The sequence below is a fragment of the Sciurus carolinensis genome, chromosome 5 (genome assembly GCF_902686445.1).
Source record: "Sciurus carolinensis chromosome 5, mSciCar1.2, whole genome shotgun sequence".
NCBI classification, from domain to species: Eukaryota; Metazoa; Chordata; class Mammalia; order Rodentia; family Sciuridae; genus Sciurus; species Sciurus carolinensis.
Genome location: NC_062217.1, coordinates 140,021,329 through 140,039,053, shown reverse-complemented (window position 1 = coordinate 140,039,053; position 17,725 = coordinate 140,021,329). Strand labels below are relative to the sequence as shown.

The following is a 17,725-nucleotide window of genomic DNA, read 5'->3' as shown; positions in this document are numbered from 1 at the left end:
CAAGAATCAATAACTGGGATAGATTCAAACTAAATAGCTTTCTCTCAGCAAAGGAAACTATCAGCAATGCGAAGAGAGAGCCTACAAAGTGGGAGAATATCTTTGCCACTCATACTTCAGATTAAGCACTAATTTCCAGAATATATAAAGAACTCAAAAAACTCTACACGAATACAAATAACCCAAATCAACAAATGGGCTAAGGATACAAACAGACGCTTCACAGAAGATCTACAAGCAATCAACAAACATATGAAAAAATGTTCACCATCTTTAGTAATAAGAGAAATGCAAATCAAAACTACACTAAGAATCCATCTCACTCCAATCAGAATGGCGATTATCAAGAATACAAGCAACAATAGGTGTTGGAGAGGAGGTGCGGAAAAAGGTTCACTCATACATTGCTGGTGGGGCTGCAAATTAGTGCAGCCACTCTGGAAAGCAGTGTGGAGATTCCTTAGAAAACTTGGAATGGACCCACCATTTGACCCAGCTATCCCACTCCTCGGCCTATACCCAAAGGACTTAAAATCAGCATACTACAGAGATACAGCCACATCAATGTTCATAGCTGCTCAATTCACAACAGCCAGACTGTGGAACCAACCTAGATGTCCTTCAATTGATGAATGGATAAAGAAACTGTGGTATATATATATACAATGGAATATTACTCAGCTATAAAGAATAATAAAATTATGGCATTTGCAGGCAAATGGATGAAATTGGAGAATATCATGCTAAGTGAGATAAGCCAATCTCATAAAACCAAAGGACGAATGATCTCACTGATAAGCGGTGATGACACATAATGGGGGGTGTGAGGGGGGCAAGAATGGAGGAAGGAGGGATTGTATACAGAGGAAAGAGGGGTGGGAGGGGTGGGGGGGAGGAAAAAATAAGAGAATGAATGAAACTTCATTACCCTATGTAAATGTATGATTATGCAAATGGTATGCTGTTACTCCATGTACAAACAGAAACAACATGAATCCCATTTGTTTATAATAAAAATAAATAAATAAAAAAGCAAACAGACTAATGGGACTACATAAAATAGAAAACCTTCAGCACAGCAAAGGAACCTACAGAATAGGGAAAATTTGTGAACCATTCACATGATAAGAGGTTAATATCCAAAATATATAAGGAAGTGAACAGGAAGAAAACAACTCAATTTGGCAGGGTGTGGTGGTGCATGCCTGTAATTCCAGCAGCTTGGGAGGCTGAGATAGGAGAATCTACAGTTCAAAGCTAGCCTCAGCAATAATGAGGCACTAAGCAATTCAGTGAGACCCTGTCTCTGAATAAAATACAAAAAACAGGGCTGGGGATTTGGCTCAGTGGTCGAATGCCCCTGAGTTCAATCCCCAGTACCAGAAAAAAGAAAAGAACTCAAAAGTAGACAAAGGACCTGAAGAGGTATTTCTCAAAAGATGTATAAACAGCCAAAATGCTCAAATCATAATCACTAGATAAATCAAATTAAATCTACTCTGAGTTACCACCTCACACCCATTAGAATGGCTATTATAGAACTATGACATGATCCAGCAATACCACTTCTATGTGTATATCAAGGAAATCAGTATGTTGAAGAGAAAATTTCACTAATCATTGCAGTTTTGCTCATAATAGTAGAGTTGATTTGGAATTAACTTATGTGTCTATCAATAGGTGAATGGATAAAGAAACTGGTATACAATGGAATATTATTCAGCCTTAAAACAGAGTGAAATCCTCTCATTCATGACAACATGGATGAACCTGAATGACATTATGCTAAGCAAAACAATTCAGACACAGAAAAACACACTGCATGATCTCACTTTGTGGCACCTAAAAAAGTCAAATGAAAGTTGGTTCCTAGGGGTTTGGTGGGAGGGGAAGTAGAAGAGAAATAGGGAGATATTGGCTAAAGGGTACAAAGTTCCAGATGGGATGAATCAGTTCTACAGATACATTGTAGAGCATGGTGACTACAGTTAATAAGAATATATTGCCATACTTGGAAATTTTGGAAATGACTCTAAGGTCTTTGATATAGCAGTCTCACAATTTTTTTTTTTGTCACACTGGTTATTTCTTAATGTCATAATAAAATCTATATGCAGAGAGATATGACAATTGAACAGTTTTATAAACTATTAGCTTAATAAATGATAAAACCAACCTCTCTTTATCAGCACAAGAAAAATCACCTTTAGTATAACCTCCATTTCATTTCCCTAAGAGGTAATCACTTGACTGACTTTTACCATGATTTCTTTCTTTTATACCTTTATTGTCTATGTATGCATTCAATTTCTTTTGTCTGTTTTTGAACTTCATAAAAATGAATCTTATGCTATGAGTTCATTAATAGGGGTTGGGATTGTGGCTCTGTGGTAGATCGCTTGCCTAACACATGTAAGGCACTGGTTGGATCCTCAGCACCACATAAAGATAAATAAAGAAGGATATTAAAAAAAAAAAAAAAAAAAGAAGGGTATTGTATCCATAGACAACTAAAAAAAAAAAAAAAAAAAAAAAAAAACAGTTCATTAATAGGGCTGGGGCTCAGTGGTAGAGCACCTGCCTAGCACGTGCAAGGTATTGGATTCGATCCTCTGTACCACATATATAAATCAATCAATCAATCAATCAATAAACGTACTGTCATCTACACTGTAAAAAATAGTTCATTGATACTGTGGGTGTCTGCTATTTGTTTTTGTTGCAGTATAAGAGTATACAATTTAAATATCTACTGTTCATGAATATGAATTTCTGGTTTTAGACTACTATAAGTAACATTATAACAAATATTCTTGAAAATGTATCTTGGTACATGTGTTGAGTTTCTCTATATATATGTAGAAAAGATTTGCTAATCGTTGAGATAATTATCTTCAACTTTATCAAATATAGTCAACTTTTTTTTCAAAGAAGCTATCCAATTTATACTCATACTTTTGTGGTAGGAATGTAAATTGGTACAGCAACACTTTGCAGTAGTTTACCAGTTTCTTTAAAAAGTTAAACAAGCTGGATATTGTGGTGCATGCCTATAATCCCAGGTACTTGGGATGCTGAAGTAGAAGGATCACAAGTTTGAGGCCGGCCTCAGCAATTTAACAAGATCCTAATTAAAAAAAAAAAAAAAAAAGAATGGGGATGTAGCTCAGAGGTAAGCACCTCTGGGTTCAATTCCCAGTACCAAAGGGGGAAAAAAAAGTTAAACTAACTATGTGACTCAGCAATTTGATTCCTAGGTTTTACTCAAAAGAAATAAGAACAAACATCCATACACAAAGACTTGTGAGTATGCCATGCTCATTATTCAACAATAGCCAAAAACTAGTAACAATCCAAATATCTATCATCTGATAAACAAAATATGTATGTCCATACAATGAATATTATTCAGCAATAAAAAGGAAGTACAATACATTCTATAGTATGGGGATGACATACGTGCCTAATTTCCGAAATTATGTAAATCCCATCAAAATATTAAAAAGCAGCTTGGTAGTGGGATCCAGGCTCATTTCTTGCTTCAAGAAACTTCTACCATCCACACTGACCACACACACTATTTATATCCCATGAATGTACTCCAAAATGCTCCACTAAGCCTTCTAAACTTGTTGCTCCATACTCCTATAGAAACTTCATTTGCTTTTTACAGTGTTAATTACTATCTCTGAAATTTACTTCTCAACTAAACTTCAGTCCAGAGAAACTTGGAACAATTTTATTTCTCGAAAAGCATCAACAAATTATCATTCTTTTAGGAAAGTGTCTAATTTATTTTTCAATTAAAATGCTGTTTTAAAAAAAGTATCAAATATTAGAAATCTTAATACTTGTAATACTTTCAAAATAATACCTTTTTTAAAAACTTGATGTGTTTTAAAGAAGGGTAAAATTATTATGAAGTCACAGAAACATTAAATCCATAAACCAAGTATCATCAACTTACCTCAAGTGGCATGAGTCTAATTAATGTTGCAAAGCATTGTGTAGCCATGAATCTTACACTGTCTGTCTGATCACTCATTCTTCCCAACACAGGAACAACTAAAAGGACAATATATGGAACAATACCAACATCTAGTTGTTCCATTACACCTGAATAAGTGATTAAGGAAATTCTGAAATGATTTTGAGGGAGATGTTTTCAATAACAATGACTACACCAAGGTAACTTCTAAAACAGTTTCTTATTTTCTCATCTGCTCTATGAGATAACAGACTGACTATCCCTCAAGGACTATGCAATTATATCATTGACATACTGTACTTCTGAAATCATTATGTATTTTTCTCATGATTAAAAACAAATTATTTTTTTGTCTAAAGAAGACTGAAGAAGTTTTACTAAAAAGTTTTTCTAAAAATAGAAATTTCAATGTCAGAATAAAGTTAGTCACATTGTAAGTTAAGGGTGAGCACAAAGCAGTGTCAAAGATTAATTCTAAATTTCCCTCCAGGATCTTGACAATCACCTATCAGATAACGGTGGACCTAATAAGTACAGGCTCCTATAATCTTCTACATTTTGACAGTTTCTCTGATCTGATCTTCATCCATCTTTCTTGCTCCAGAACCATTTTTCAGATACTTCAAGTTAAAAATAGCTGCCATGTCCTTAACAAAGGGCTTACCTACATAATTCTAGTCATCGAAGATTATTTTGGTCATTTTCCAACCAAGAAACAAAGTTTGGAAATATTTTATGTGTACAACATAGGTGCTACCTGAATAAAACATTAATTATAAACCAAATAAACAAATTGGTTATTAGATAGGACATTAAATGATTTTGCCTATTATAAAGCTATCTTAAAATTAATAGTAAATCTTTTTTTGGGGGGGGAGGGTATTAGGAAGTGAACCCAGGGGCACTTAAACCCCTTAGCCACAACCCCAGCCCTTTTTTATATTTTATTTTGAGACAGGGTCTTGCTGAGTTGCTTAGGGCTTGAATGAGCTGCCAGGATGGCTTCAAACTTGCAATTCACCTGCATCAGACTCTAGAGCCGCTGGGTGGGATTACAGGTGTGTGCTACCATGCCTGGCCAACAGGAATTCTTGAACTTGCTATGTGAAAATTTTTATAAAATATTTGTAAGAAATGTAAAATGATACAAAATAAAATTTTAAAAGTAGTTTTCAGGCTGGGGTTGTGGCTCAGTCGTGGAAAACTTGCCTAGCCTATGGGGCACTGGGTTTGATTCTCAGCACCACATATAAATAAATGAATAAAATAAAGGTCCATCAATAGCTACAAAGCAGGCTATTTATATGCATAACTTAATCAGTCAATTTTATTTTGGTCATCCTTAAGTAAATGAATAAAATATCTAAGGGGTTTGTCAAAATAAAAAAGGATACAGGCAAGTGCTTCAATTGCACCCTCTTGTTTGACATTGTCATCAATTGCTCCCAGCCATGGAAGTACCTTTTCCAAAAAAATGTTCATTGTTTCCATGGTGGCTATTTTGCTCATGACACCTACACAACGAGCAGCCATGTGCCTCACTGCAGTGCTGGGGTATTGAAGGCACATATAAAGATGAGACAAATGCTGTACCAACTAAAAATAAAAAAGTTAAAGGCAATCAGAATATTCATTAGGGTCTCTATCATTTAAAATGTTAACTATAATAGCCCATATTCAGAGATGTTCTCAATATTTTAGTAACTCTAAATCCAAAAATATCTCCAAATACCTTAAAACATTACTATCAAAACATCAATAGAAAATTAGTCTAAAATCATACTAAGATATCATAACTGTTTCAAAAAGAAAAGTAAGAAAAGGTACAGAATTTCTCCCCTGCTCAATACCCTCTCTTAGGAATATAGGAACACACCATTCTTTCAAAATCAACAAGAGACACATCAAAAGGCACTTTCAAGATTCTCTTATTAAGCCTGGGAATATATGATAACATATATCACCAGCCTCCTCCAAATTTGGTGATTTAGGTTTAGGAACATACTTTTTATTCACTGGGTTTAGTGTTCCTAATTTTGTTCTAGGTACCATACTCTGATAGATATTTTCCACTTCCTGGCTTATCATAAGTGTTATGATTGTTATAACACAATAACATCCTATTATTAAAAGTCTGCTGCAGGGAACGAAGATTAATGATTATAGTCAAGTACCTGCTCAGCAGTTACAATAGCCTTATAGATCAGCTGAATGCATGTTTACTAATCATGAGGGTAAAGGCATACAGATGGGATTCTTTCTTTACTAATGATAAATTTTTTTAGACAGGGTTTCACTATGTTGCCCAAAATGGCCTTAAAATCCTGGGCTCAAGTGATCCTTCTGCCTCAGTCTTCTGAGAAGCTGAGACTATAGGTACACACAACGGTACCCATTTTATTAACAAAATTTTATCAAGTAAAAGGACATACTTTATACTACATGAACAAAAATCTTTATTCTTCTCTACTCTTAGATTCACTTTTATAAATCTTATGTTAGCTAACAATAGAGAACTGGAGCCAACTTCACAATGGTACAACTGCAAGAAGCTTCCTAATGTAGGTATATACAAAAAACAATACTATTCTATAGAAAAAACACAACTAATTCTCTTCCTCCTCCTGTTCCAATTCTTTCATAAGAAGTGTAATAGTAAAGTAACAAACCAGTGTTTTATCTTTGACACTGACCAGTTGTGTTTTAGGTGATTTCCTTCTAACTTTACATTTATCTTGGAAACAAGCTTTATTACCCATGTTTTTCCCTTCTTGGAGCTATATTATTGGGATGGTCTGAGCAGGGCTACTGGTTTTCCTTCCAGTTTATACCTGGTTTCTGAGGCATCAGTGCCCTTTCCATAATGTCCCTTATTCTAAGTTTCCAGATTGAGCTTTCTATCATTCATGTACCCAGCTCACAAAGCACTCCTGTGCTGTCAGCAAAGGAGAAATAAAGTCATACCATATTAAACAAACAAATAAACAAACAAATGTAATTAAGAGGGATGACATGAAGTGGCATTTTTCAAGTCTTAAGATTTTTTAATAAGACCATTTGTTCTATTTGAAGAAATTTTACACCTGCATTAGTTAAGTTACCAAGGGATGAAGTTCGGAATCCATTGAAGCTGCTGCTGTTTCAAAAACTTGCAGAGAATTCACCAATTCTTGAGCAGGTCCATCTCCCCTTTCCAGGAGGGACTTTCCATCTAGTCAAATATATTAAGTCTGTATCACTTTGCAAATTAATTTTTCAAAATCTAGAGCCCACATAAATTTTTAGCATCTCCCCAGATAGTACAGGAGTTAATTTTGTTTTATGTTTAAATGCTATGACCTTAATTTAAGTGCTGGGGTACTGCACTCAAAGCAAATAAAGAAGTAAATAATAATGATCCATTTCAGAGTATCTCTTTTTAGAAATGGAACAAAAAGCAAAAAGGAAACAATGCCATTAAAAAAATTAGAATGTTTTCAATCAACTTCCATTTTGGAACTTACAGATATCTGGGATAAACAGGCATTTTTTTTATTTTACAAAGACATTTAATTGATACATGTTAAAATTGGAACTCATAAAAATATATACATACCAAAATTATTTAGATCAATTATATTCTTCAGTGGGCCAACCATAGCATCCCAGAGATGTGGCAACTTCACTGCCATTTCACCACCAAAATGCTTCACTATAGTTGTCAAGGCAAATTCAGCTCCTCTCCGTTGTACCAGGTAAGGCTTTTGGGCCTAAAATTAAATATTAGTTGAAAACATAATTTCAGGAAAAAAGTATAATGCATTTAAAATTTTATCAAGAGAATTTAAAGAATTTACAGTGCTTTCATTAACTAATGAAGCAATTATCAGACACAATTACAACAACTGTAAACATTTTCCAATAATTAAAATTACGTAGGACTAAAACTCCTAACGAGACTTTTGTATCCTAAGTAAAATATTTTTGAGGGTTAGGGATAAGGAATAAAACAATATGTGCTGTTTTTAGAAAGAGTCCTAAATGATATTTTTTTTTTCCCCTTCTTTGTTTTGTTTTATTCTTTTCCCTATCCCAAGGAAATTTAGCAGTTAGAAGACAGATGAAATGACATATCCTTATTTACATTCATGTAAGGGACATAATAAGACATGTTTAAGCACAAGATTGATAATGTCTTATTTGACAATCATTACGGTCCATATAAGGCTGTCTCCCCCCACAAAAGAAACATACATATTTTTAATTATCTTAAGATGAAGAAAGATTGGGTTGGGGATACAGTCAGTGGTAGAGCACTTGCCTAGCATGTGCAAGGCCCTGTGTTTGATCCCCAGCACTGCAAAAAAGAAAAGAAAAATGCTATAAAGTATTAGAAAAGCTATGTAACCCACAGAGGAAAAAATACCAAAATCACAGTAAAAATTTTGTTGGAAACTATGGAGATATAACTAGTGAAAAAAGATTTCACACTACTGATTTTGTTTTTTGTTTATATTTTTTTGTATCAAGGATTTAACCCAGGGGTGCTTACTGAGCTATATATCCCCAGTCCTTTTTTATTTTTTGACACAGAGTCTCACTAGTTCTTTAGGGCCTTGCTAAGTTGCTGAGGCTGGTCTTGAACTTGCGATTCTTCTGCCTCAGTTTCCCAAGTTGCTAGGATTACAAGTGTGTACCACTAAGCCTGGCAACATTCATAAGAGTATTTGACAAGATAGAGAGTAACTTAAGAGGATGATTTTTAAAAGAAATTTAAAATAGGTTTATATTTTACAAAAACATGTCTTTTAGCACCAATAGTTTACTGCTGAACCCAGGTAAGTTCCTACATCTTGCAATCAAACTATTTAGACATTCATTTCATTGTTAATAAAGTGACTCAAATTTTCGAAACCAAACACTTGTCATTTGTTATTATTTGTCTTTAAAAAAGTTATTAATAAATAAAGAACAGAAAGCCCTACAAAACAGATTGGAAAACTGAAATAAATCCTCACAATGTAAAGCATGATATATAACAAAGGGCCCATTATAAATCAAGGAAGAAAAGTTTTGATAGTGGGATAACTGGCTATTCACATGAAGTTTAGATTCCTATTCTCATATCACACATTTAATAAATTCTAAGTTGACCAAAAGTCAGGTGGGTTGTGATAATCTCACATTTGTAAACTATTGTCTGAATTTCAACAGAAATTCTGGACACCAATAGGACTGAGAAAACTTTTTACTCTTGTTTAATATCTTCTTTGCAGTCAACACTAGGGGAGTGAATTATGTATTTATGAAGAGCTTATGTACCCACCATCAAGAGGGTTTCTTGCCTAGGAAGATAAAAGTTAGGTTGGTAAAAATTATAAAAGACATGAGAAACTTTAATAATTTTGCTGTTTTGCTGGACCATGTCACTAGAGTATTCAAAAAAGCTATTGATCCGGCTGTTGGCGGGCGTCTAGGCCTCGGTGGAGGCGAATCCGGCGGGAATCAAAGCCATCAGAACCGCCACCATGACTGTGCGCAAGAGCAGCAAGATGCTGCAGCACATTGACTACAGGATGAGGTGCATCCTGCAAGATGGCCGGATCTTCATTGGTACCTTCAAGGCTTTCGACAAGCATATGAATTTGATCCTCTGTGATTGTGATGAGTTCAGGAATCAAGTGTGTGAGGGGGGAGAGCTTGATTTTCTGGCCTCATTACCTATTTGTAAAGCTGTAGCCTAAAGGGCTCTCCTAATGCAGCCTGGTCTGAAACTGCTTTAAGAAGCCTCTCACCCTCTTCAGGGCCGAAGAACTCCAAACAAGCAGAAAGGGAAGAGAAACGAGTCCTTGGTCTGGTGCTGCTTCGAGGGGAGAACCTGGTCTCAATGACAGTAGAAGGACCTCCTCCCAAAGATACTGGCATTGCTCGAGTGCCACTTGCTGGAGCTGCTGGAGGCCCAGGAATTGGCAGGGCTGCTGGCAGAGGAATCCCAGCTGGTGTTCCTATGCCCCAGGCTCCTGCAGGTCTTGCTGGACCAGTCCGCGGGGTTGGTGGGCCATCCCAACAGGTGATGACCCCACAAGGAAGAGGCACTGTTGCAGCTGCTGCAGCTGCTGCCACTGCCAGTATTGCAGGGGCTCCAACCCAGTATCCACCAGGCCGTGGCGGTCCTCCACCACCTATGGGCCGAGGGGCACCCCCTCCAGGCATGATGGGCCCGCCTCCTGGTATGAGGCCTCCCATGGGTCCCCCAATGGGGATTCCCCCTGGACGAGGGACCCCGATGGGCATGCCACCTCCAGGAATGCGGCCCCCTCCCCCAGGGATGCGATGCCTCCTTTGACCCTTGGCCACAGAGTTATGGAAGTAGCTCCACAGAGGCGTGGGCCCGATCCCCCAGGGCCACGTTACCACACACCTGTTTGTTTGTTATGCTGTTGTTCCTGGAGTCTCACCGGATTGTCTAGTTTCCCTTACAGGGCCCCCTCCCCCGGGAATGCGCCCACCAAGGCCCTAGACTCATCTTGGCCCTCCTCAGCTCCCTGCCTGTTTCCCGTAAGGCTGTACATAGTCCTTTTATTTCCTTGTGGCCTATGAGACTGGTTTATAATAAACTCTCAAGAGAATATTGTAAATGCACCTGATGTATCCATTTGTAAGCATCCTTTGATATATTGGGTGCTTAATAGATCCAAAAGGGTTGCCTTGGAAAAATTGGCCCTAATCTTAGTTGCTTCCCTATAAAATACTACACCTTTGCATCTGATATAGTCCCATAATAAGAGATCTGCAAAATTGGACTGAGACATTTTCTCTCATCAAACTCAAAACTTCAGCTCGTTGAAATAAACATTCATATGCTCTTGGTAAGGAGTGAATTGGTATATGTTCACTTGGGAAAACACTCATCTAGATAGCTTGTTGGTTCTTCATGAAGCAAATGCTAAAAATGAAAACCATATTTGGAGAAGAACAATGGTCACACTTTCTCCCACACGTACATATAATTAAACACAGTTTTTGAATTAAAAAAAAAAAAAAAAAAGCTATTGATACTAGTCCTTTTATAAGTACAAAAATACAGATCTGGAACCTGACATGACAACTTAGTTCTCAATGTGTAAGCTAGATATCTGTTTGAAAATCAAAACATTCAAAGAAAAAAACCTACTTACCTCGTCAAGTTCAATAAGGATATTCCCACTACTTCCTGCAGGAAGATCTGCTATTTGAGCTTTTACTGCTTTGGGGGTAGGACCTCGCCTACTTGTGATAGCAAAAGCAGCTTTCTGATGCCTATAGAGTGTAATTATACCTCTATGCTTCGTTACAGTATGGTGCATCCCATCTTTTTCTGAGCTGGGTCCTGATAAGGAAAAAAGTTAGCTTTTTAATCATAATACAGGTAACCAAATGTTTTCTGCTCTAAAGGAGACACAAATCTTTATTTAAGGTCTCAATTCTTTATAAGTTAATGACATTTTTTTTTTTAAGACAATGAATGGCAACAAAATAATCTACCTGCATAGGTTTTATAACACAAAGTTGTAGAATCATAAGAACAAAGAGAAATATCACAGGCAAGAATGGCTGTGCACAAGAAACACTAAAAATAACTCAAGAAAGTTTTCTCTAAAAGAATGTTCAGGGTCCCCATAAATTCAGGAAAACTTGACCACTGCAGACTATTCCTACCTCATACATTAATAAAGGAGAGGGAAGAGATGATAACCCTCCCTTGTATTTTTATGTTATTATTCAAAATGTTCATTCTTCTTCCAGTTCACTTTCTGCAAGATTTATATAGCATCAAAGTTGCAAATCTATTACATTTTCAATAATTTGTTTTTTTTTTCTAAAATCTTATTAACAAAAATATAAGTCATGTAGGACTGAGTCATGTGAAGAAACACTGGTCTTTGATATCAGCCTACTGAAAGTAGTTATTTTCCACATGAATTCTCCAAAAGAAAACAGAAAAACTGATTAAGCATTATTTACTAAACAGAGTTCAATCTCATGAAAGACTAAATTTAGAAAACAAAATACAAAAGGAAGAACTTTCATTAACATTTGATACTATTGTTTTCAAGTCTACTAAGTCAACAATGATGGCTTTCAAGATGAAGGAAAGGGTGAATACCTGTCTCAACAGATTTCAGTCACCTTAAGTCAGATATCAGGTCTTTTACGACTGGCTTATTTGTTTTTAAGAGGATTGTGATTGACCAGCAAATTGCAGTAACAAAGAATTTTGTTGTAACCAAGCTTTTTTCTCTCAGATGGAAAATGGGGGAAATGGCTCTAACATGATGTGGGTTTGTGCTTAGATTATAGGTATAAATAAATGAAAACAAATTTAAATAGTTAATTCCTTTTCTATGCCATATGAAGGTTTAGATATATACCTTTAGAATTTTCCTGGCCACTTTGTGTTGGTACTGGACATGTTACACAAGGAGTTAGATATGGGTCCACACAAAGTGAGCTACAGAGGTTTTTAATGATCTTTGAATTGGGACAGGGTGTCCTTGTTGTACATTGCTGAAGAAGTTTAGCTATGCACTGAGCTGCATAGTTTTGCACTAGTGTATTCTCTTCTTTTTTAATTGTCTCCATTAGTGGTTTTATGATAGGATTTAATTTCTCCGGAAGCTGCTGCAAGCTCACAACTGCACATGCAGCAAAAGTATGCACTCTCAACTGCAACACTTGCCACTCTTGATTTGTCTCTGTAACTGTCATTTGGACCTGCTGTCGTTTACTATCTAATTGCTGTAATACTTGAGAATTTAAATCGAAAGTTGATGTGACTTCATTAAAAACAGTAGTGACCTAATAAAAAAAAAAAGAAATAAAAACTCATTAATTACATCAACCCAATAAACTATAAACTCCTAAACAGCAGACAGCAAGTTTTCTGTTTCATAAGAGTTCCATATTATCTAATATTGTTTTAGTAAACTAGGAAATACCTAAAACCTCCCAACTCAAGTTTACCATAGTCTAACTTAACATTAGAATTATATTCCTGAAGAAAGACACATTCTTTCGAGATGAATAAACTTACTTATCCTTTAAATATATTTAATTTGTTTGAGGGGGAAATCACAACACCAACAGTGTACTTTGATGAAATGAGAAAGTGATATGCAAATATAAAACTGTTAATATCAAAATTTACAAATTTTTTGGGAAAAAATATTCTCTCCAATTCAAAAATGTTTATGGTAGCTATTTACAAAGTGGTTAAGTAATGCTAACTGAATTATTTTTGTTCGTTTTCTGACTTCCCTTCTGGTAGAAATGCTCAGGCAATAGAAGGGGGGCGGGGCAGGTGCAGCAGCCATTATTTTTTTTTAATTACCAAGACATATCTAAGGCTAGAAGACTGCTGTTCTAGACAACTTTACAAACCTCATTAAAGACTGTCCAGTCCATTTTTTTAGATAACTTTACTGAATATAGTTCACGTAACATAAAAGTAACCCATCTGAAGTTTACAATTCAGTGATTTTTAGTATACTGTTATGAATCAAAATTTTAGAACATTTTAATAAATCCATAAAGAATACTCATACTCACTAGCAAACACTCCTCATTTTTCCCCAGCCCTGTGGAGCCTTCTTATCTGCTTTGTCTTTCCAAAATGGCCTATTTTGTAAATTTCATATAAACAGAATCATAAGCTATGTAGTCATTTGTGACTTGTTTTAATAATTTAGTATGATGCCTTTAGTTCATATATGTTGTAGCATTGTATCAATACTTCCTTTTTTGATCAAATAACATTTCATGTGATATAAATTTTCACTATATCCTATATTCATTCATCAGTGGGTTACTGATGAGTTTTTCACTACTTTTTGGCTATTATGAATGATGTGGCTCTTAACATTCATGTACATAAAGACTATGTGATGGTTCATATAACAAAAAATCTTGATAGTAGCAGCAATTATTAAAAGCTTCCACAGGTAGATCCTTATTGATCAGGAAAGCCTGTAACATTGGAAAATTTTAAATCTAACTTCTTTTTAATGGAGAGCCCCCCTTTTTTCCCCTCAACCTCCTGAGTTGCTGGAATTACAAGCATGTATCACCATACCCAGAAAGCCTAAATTTTTTTTGGTGCTGGGGATTGAAACCAGGACCTTGTGCATGCGAGGTGGCAAGCACTCTATCAACTGAGCTATATCCCCAGCCCCAAGCCTAATTTTTAATACTTAAAAATTATCAATTTCATTGTGGACAATACCAATAATACTGTTTTTTATTCTTATTTTATCACTACAAAATGCCAAAGACTAGCAAACTATATCAGTTTAACTGTCAATCTGCTCACCACAAAAGAACAACAAAAAAAATCACATACCATTTCTAGCTTATACTTTCCACTTCGTTTTGAGTTCTGCACAAGAATTATTTGAAATAGGATACACCGCTAAAAGTTTGCAAACACTGTCCAAAATACACTATGTTTACTTTTGTCAACTTCCAATGATTGTAGGCAATCAAGGAAAAGACAATCACCCCAATTAATTCAATCATTTAACCACGGTCACTTAAAACTTCCTAGCAGAAGTTTGGGACTGTAGCTCAGAGGCAGAGTACTTGCCTAGCATGTGTGAGGTACTGGGTTCAATCCTTAGCATCACATAAAAATAAACAAAATAAAGGCAGTCTGTCCATCTACAACTATAAGCAAAATGAAAACAAACACCTTCTTAGCAGAATAGATTAGTGAAGACTTGCCAGAGGCAGTTACACTTTTCCTTGTCTTTCCTTTTTTAAAAACTAATTAATTGTTAATTAATTAACTTATTTTTAGGTGAGATGTTTCTCTGTTTCCCAAGCTTGCCTGAACTCCAGGGCTCAAGAATTCCTCCCATCTCAGCACCCCACTGCCTTTGTAGCTGGGATTACAAGTGCATACCACCATTCCTGGCTTTTTGGATTGGTTTACAAATGGCTAAGTCTGGGGTTAGAGGTACAGATGAAGTGAGGTAACAAGTAAAAGGAAGGGTGCCCTCTAAGGAACTGAAAACAGTTTATCACAGTTTGAGTATAAGATGGAAATGGAGAACTATCAAGAAAAGAACTCTGGGTGAGTGTAGAGGGCTAAAGACAGGAAATTTCAAAGGAACAGGAGCACAGGCATAGAAGTGAGACTGGGCACAGAAAAGACACTGTGTGGTATATGTATGCAAGAAGAAAGTTAACTAGGCTTGGCAGAAGTCTGAGAAAGTAATGAGGAGAAAAGAGATGGGAAATCTAGAGAAGGCGATTAAAGTAAGAAAAACCTAAAAAGCAAGGAAAAGCAAATTATTTTAAGCAAGGGAGGGATGTAATCAGAGTGGCATAAAAGAATTAATACTAGTCTAGCAAATCATGAAGGATGAAATGGACCAGAGATTGCCTGGAGCCTTAGAGAAGAATCAGAATCTAGACCTAAAGTATCAAGGACTTTGAACTGTGAAAATGGAAACACAGAAATGATAAACATGAAATTTTCTGACAGAAAAATCCTACTTTTGGTTAAGTCTGAAGTGGCAGTGAGATAACTCAAATAAAAATGCTTAATAGAAGAACATAAGATTGAGAGTCAATAATATAGTACATGACTGAGAGTAGATAACATAGCACATGATAAGAACTAAATCAAGAGAATGGAGAGAGAAAGACAGAAATACCTATCTCAGGTAAATGCCCTTATCTGGCAGTTAAGAGGAAAACAAGGATTCAGTAATTGTTTAAAGGGCTCTTACTACAGGTACCTTTTAAAATTACCCACCTCTCAATATTTTCTTCCAGATATTTATGCTTACTCCCATCCTAAGTCAAAACCACTGGACTAACGAAACTGAAGAAATAGAATAGTATAGTTTCACTGGGAAATAAGGGTCCTTCTTGAAGAAGAGGGATATTTGAAACTTTTAAAAGTTTCCCGAAATAGTAGGAAGGGAATCTAATTATAAAGAAACTCTTGAGGAATTTTAACTCTAGGCATGAAAACAACTTTACCAAAGAACAACTTGGGTATAAAAATAACAAGTTTAGCTTTCTCTCATTAGTGAGCACAAAAAAATTTCAACTATATTATTTTTCAGCCAGACAGGGAAATAAGAAATGAACATTATTTCACCAGGCCAAACACAAACAAGTAGCTCAATTTCTCAATTCTGTAACCCAGGAATAATTCATTTATACTAACTAAACTCACAGACTGAACTAAGTAAAAAGTTGCAGTATTCAGACACTGGTGTTAAGGAAAGACAGTTTGGACAAGCAGATTCAGATACAGACCCACACACATTCTTCAGCTGATTTCTTACAAAGATGCCAAAGCAATCCAACAGGGAAAATTTCTTCAATAATGATGCTGGAAAAACTAGATATATTAAGAAAAACAACCTCAACTTCAAACTATACCCAAACATTAGTGCAAGATGGATCATGAGGGTTATAGCTCAGTGGTACAAAGTGTTTGGCTAGTATGCATGAAGCCACCAGTTTGATCCGCAGCACTGCAAAAAAATGATGGAAGAGCCAGGTGTGGTGGTGCACACCTGTAATTCCAGTGGCTGGGGAAGCTGAGGCAGGAGGATTCCAAGTTCAAAGCCAGCCTCAGCAACTTAGTGAGGCCCTAAACAACTCAGGAAGAACTTGTCACTAAATAAAATATAAAAAAGGGCTGGGAATGTGGCTAAGTGGTTAAGCACCCCGGGTTTAATTCCTTGAACCAGTAACAACAACAACAGAAGACAAATCCAAACATAAAAGCTAACACTATGAAACTTAAGAAGAAAATGTATGCAAATTCCTTCACTACTTGGAGACAGGAAAAGGTTCCTTAAATCACAAGATACAATCAATAAATTAGATTTTACCACAAATTTGAACATCTGCTCTTCTAAAGATACCAGTTAGAATACTGAAAGGCAAGCCAAACTACCAGAAAATATTCAGACAGCATCTCTTTGACAAGGGATTGGTATTCAGGATATGTAAAGAACTCCTATGGCTCAATAAGAATCAACCTAACTAAAAGTAGACAAAAAACCTGAATACATTTCAGAAAGGAAGATATAGAAATGGCCAATAAAATAAAATCTGTCATCAAGAAAATGAAAATTAAAACCACAATGACACCATCATGCAACCACAGAATGGCTAAAGTTAAAGGCACTGATTATACCAAATGTTGGTGATGATGGGAAACAACCAAAACTCACACATAGTTAGGAGGTAAAATGATAGAACCACTTTGGGGAAAAGTCTGTAGTGTTTAAAATTTAATTTTAGTTTTTTGCAGGTCTGGGGATTACCTTGCAAATGCCAGGTAAGAGCTCTATCACTGAGCTATACCCCTATCCTCTATGTAGTATTCTAAAATAAAATACAAAACACAACTATCTTAAGATTCAGCAGTTCTTGGGGCTGGGGAGATAGCTCAGCTGGTAGAGTGCCTGCCTTGCAATCACAAGGCCCTGAGTTCGATCCCCAGTACCGCAAAAAAAAAAAAAAAAAAAAGGTTCAGCAGTTCCACTTCTATATATTTATCAAAGAAAAATGAAAATATATGTGTACCAAAAAATGTGTATACAAATGATTTATAGAGGCTCTGCTCACAATAGCCCCAAACTGGCAATAGTCCATGTTTATCAACAGGAGAATGGCTTAAACTAGTTTTGGAATATTCACACAATGTCATAAAATGCAATAACAAAATGAATTATTATTAATACACGTAAC

At 35.8% G+C, this 17,725-nt stretch overlaps 2 protein-coding genes across 2 annotated transcripts in view; one reads left to right on the top strand and one right to left on the bottom strand.

Annotated features, from left to right (window-relative positions):
• Btaf1 (B-TFIID TATA-box binding protein associated factor 1) overlaps positions 1-17,725 on the bottom strand; it is a 98,355-nt gene that overhangs the window by 24,790 nt on the left and 55,840 nt on the right. Inside the window, 6 exon segments of the mRNA XM_047552672.1 lie at positions 3,968-4,116; positions 5,383-5,584; positions 7,090-7,199; positions 7,584-7,737; positions 11,146-11,336; positions 12,379-12,805. Coding sequence (XP_047408628.1) covers positions 3,968-4,116; positions 5,383-5,584; positions 7,090-7,199; positions 7,584-7,737; positions 11,146-11,336; positions 12,379-12,805 — 1,233 coding nt within the window.
• LOC124984710 (small nuclear ribonucleoprotein-associated proteins B and B'-like) lies at positions 9,468-10,609 on the top strand. The gene is made up of 3 exons (XM_047552674.1): positions 9,468-9,652; positions 9,772-10,300; positions 10,448-10,609. Exons 1-3 carry the CDS (start codon positions 9,496-9,498, stop codon positions 10,485-10,487), a joined length of 726 nt encoding a protein of 241 aa, XP_047408630.1. The 5' UTR covers positions 9,468-9,495; the 3' UTR covers positions 10,488-10,609.

Excerpts from the sequence above, each read along its gene's own strand:
- LOC124984710 (XM_047552674.1), top strand. The coding sequence starts at position 9,496 with ATGACTGTGCGCAAGAGCAGCAAGATGCTGCAGCACATTGACTACAGG. Across the intron at positions 9,653-9,771 it reads TGAGTTCAGGAATCAAGTGT|GGCCGAAGAACTCCAAACAA; the intron begins GTGAGGGGGGAG and ends CACCCTCTTCAG. Across the intron at positions 10,301-10,447 it reads CCCCCTCCCCCAGGGATGCG|AGGGCCCCCTCCCCCGGGAA; the intron begins ATGCCTCCTTTG and ends AGTTTCCCTTAC.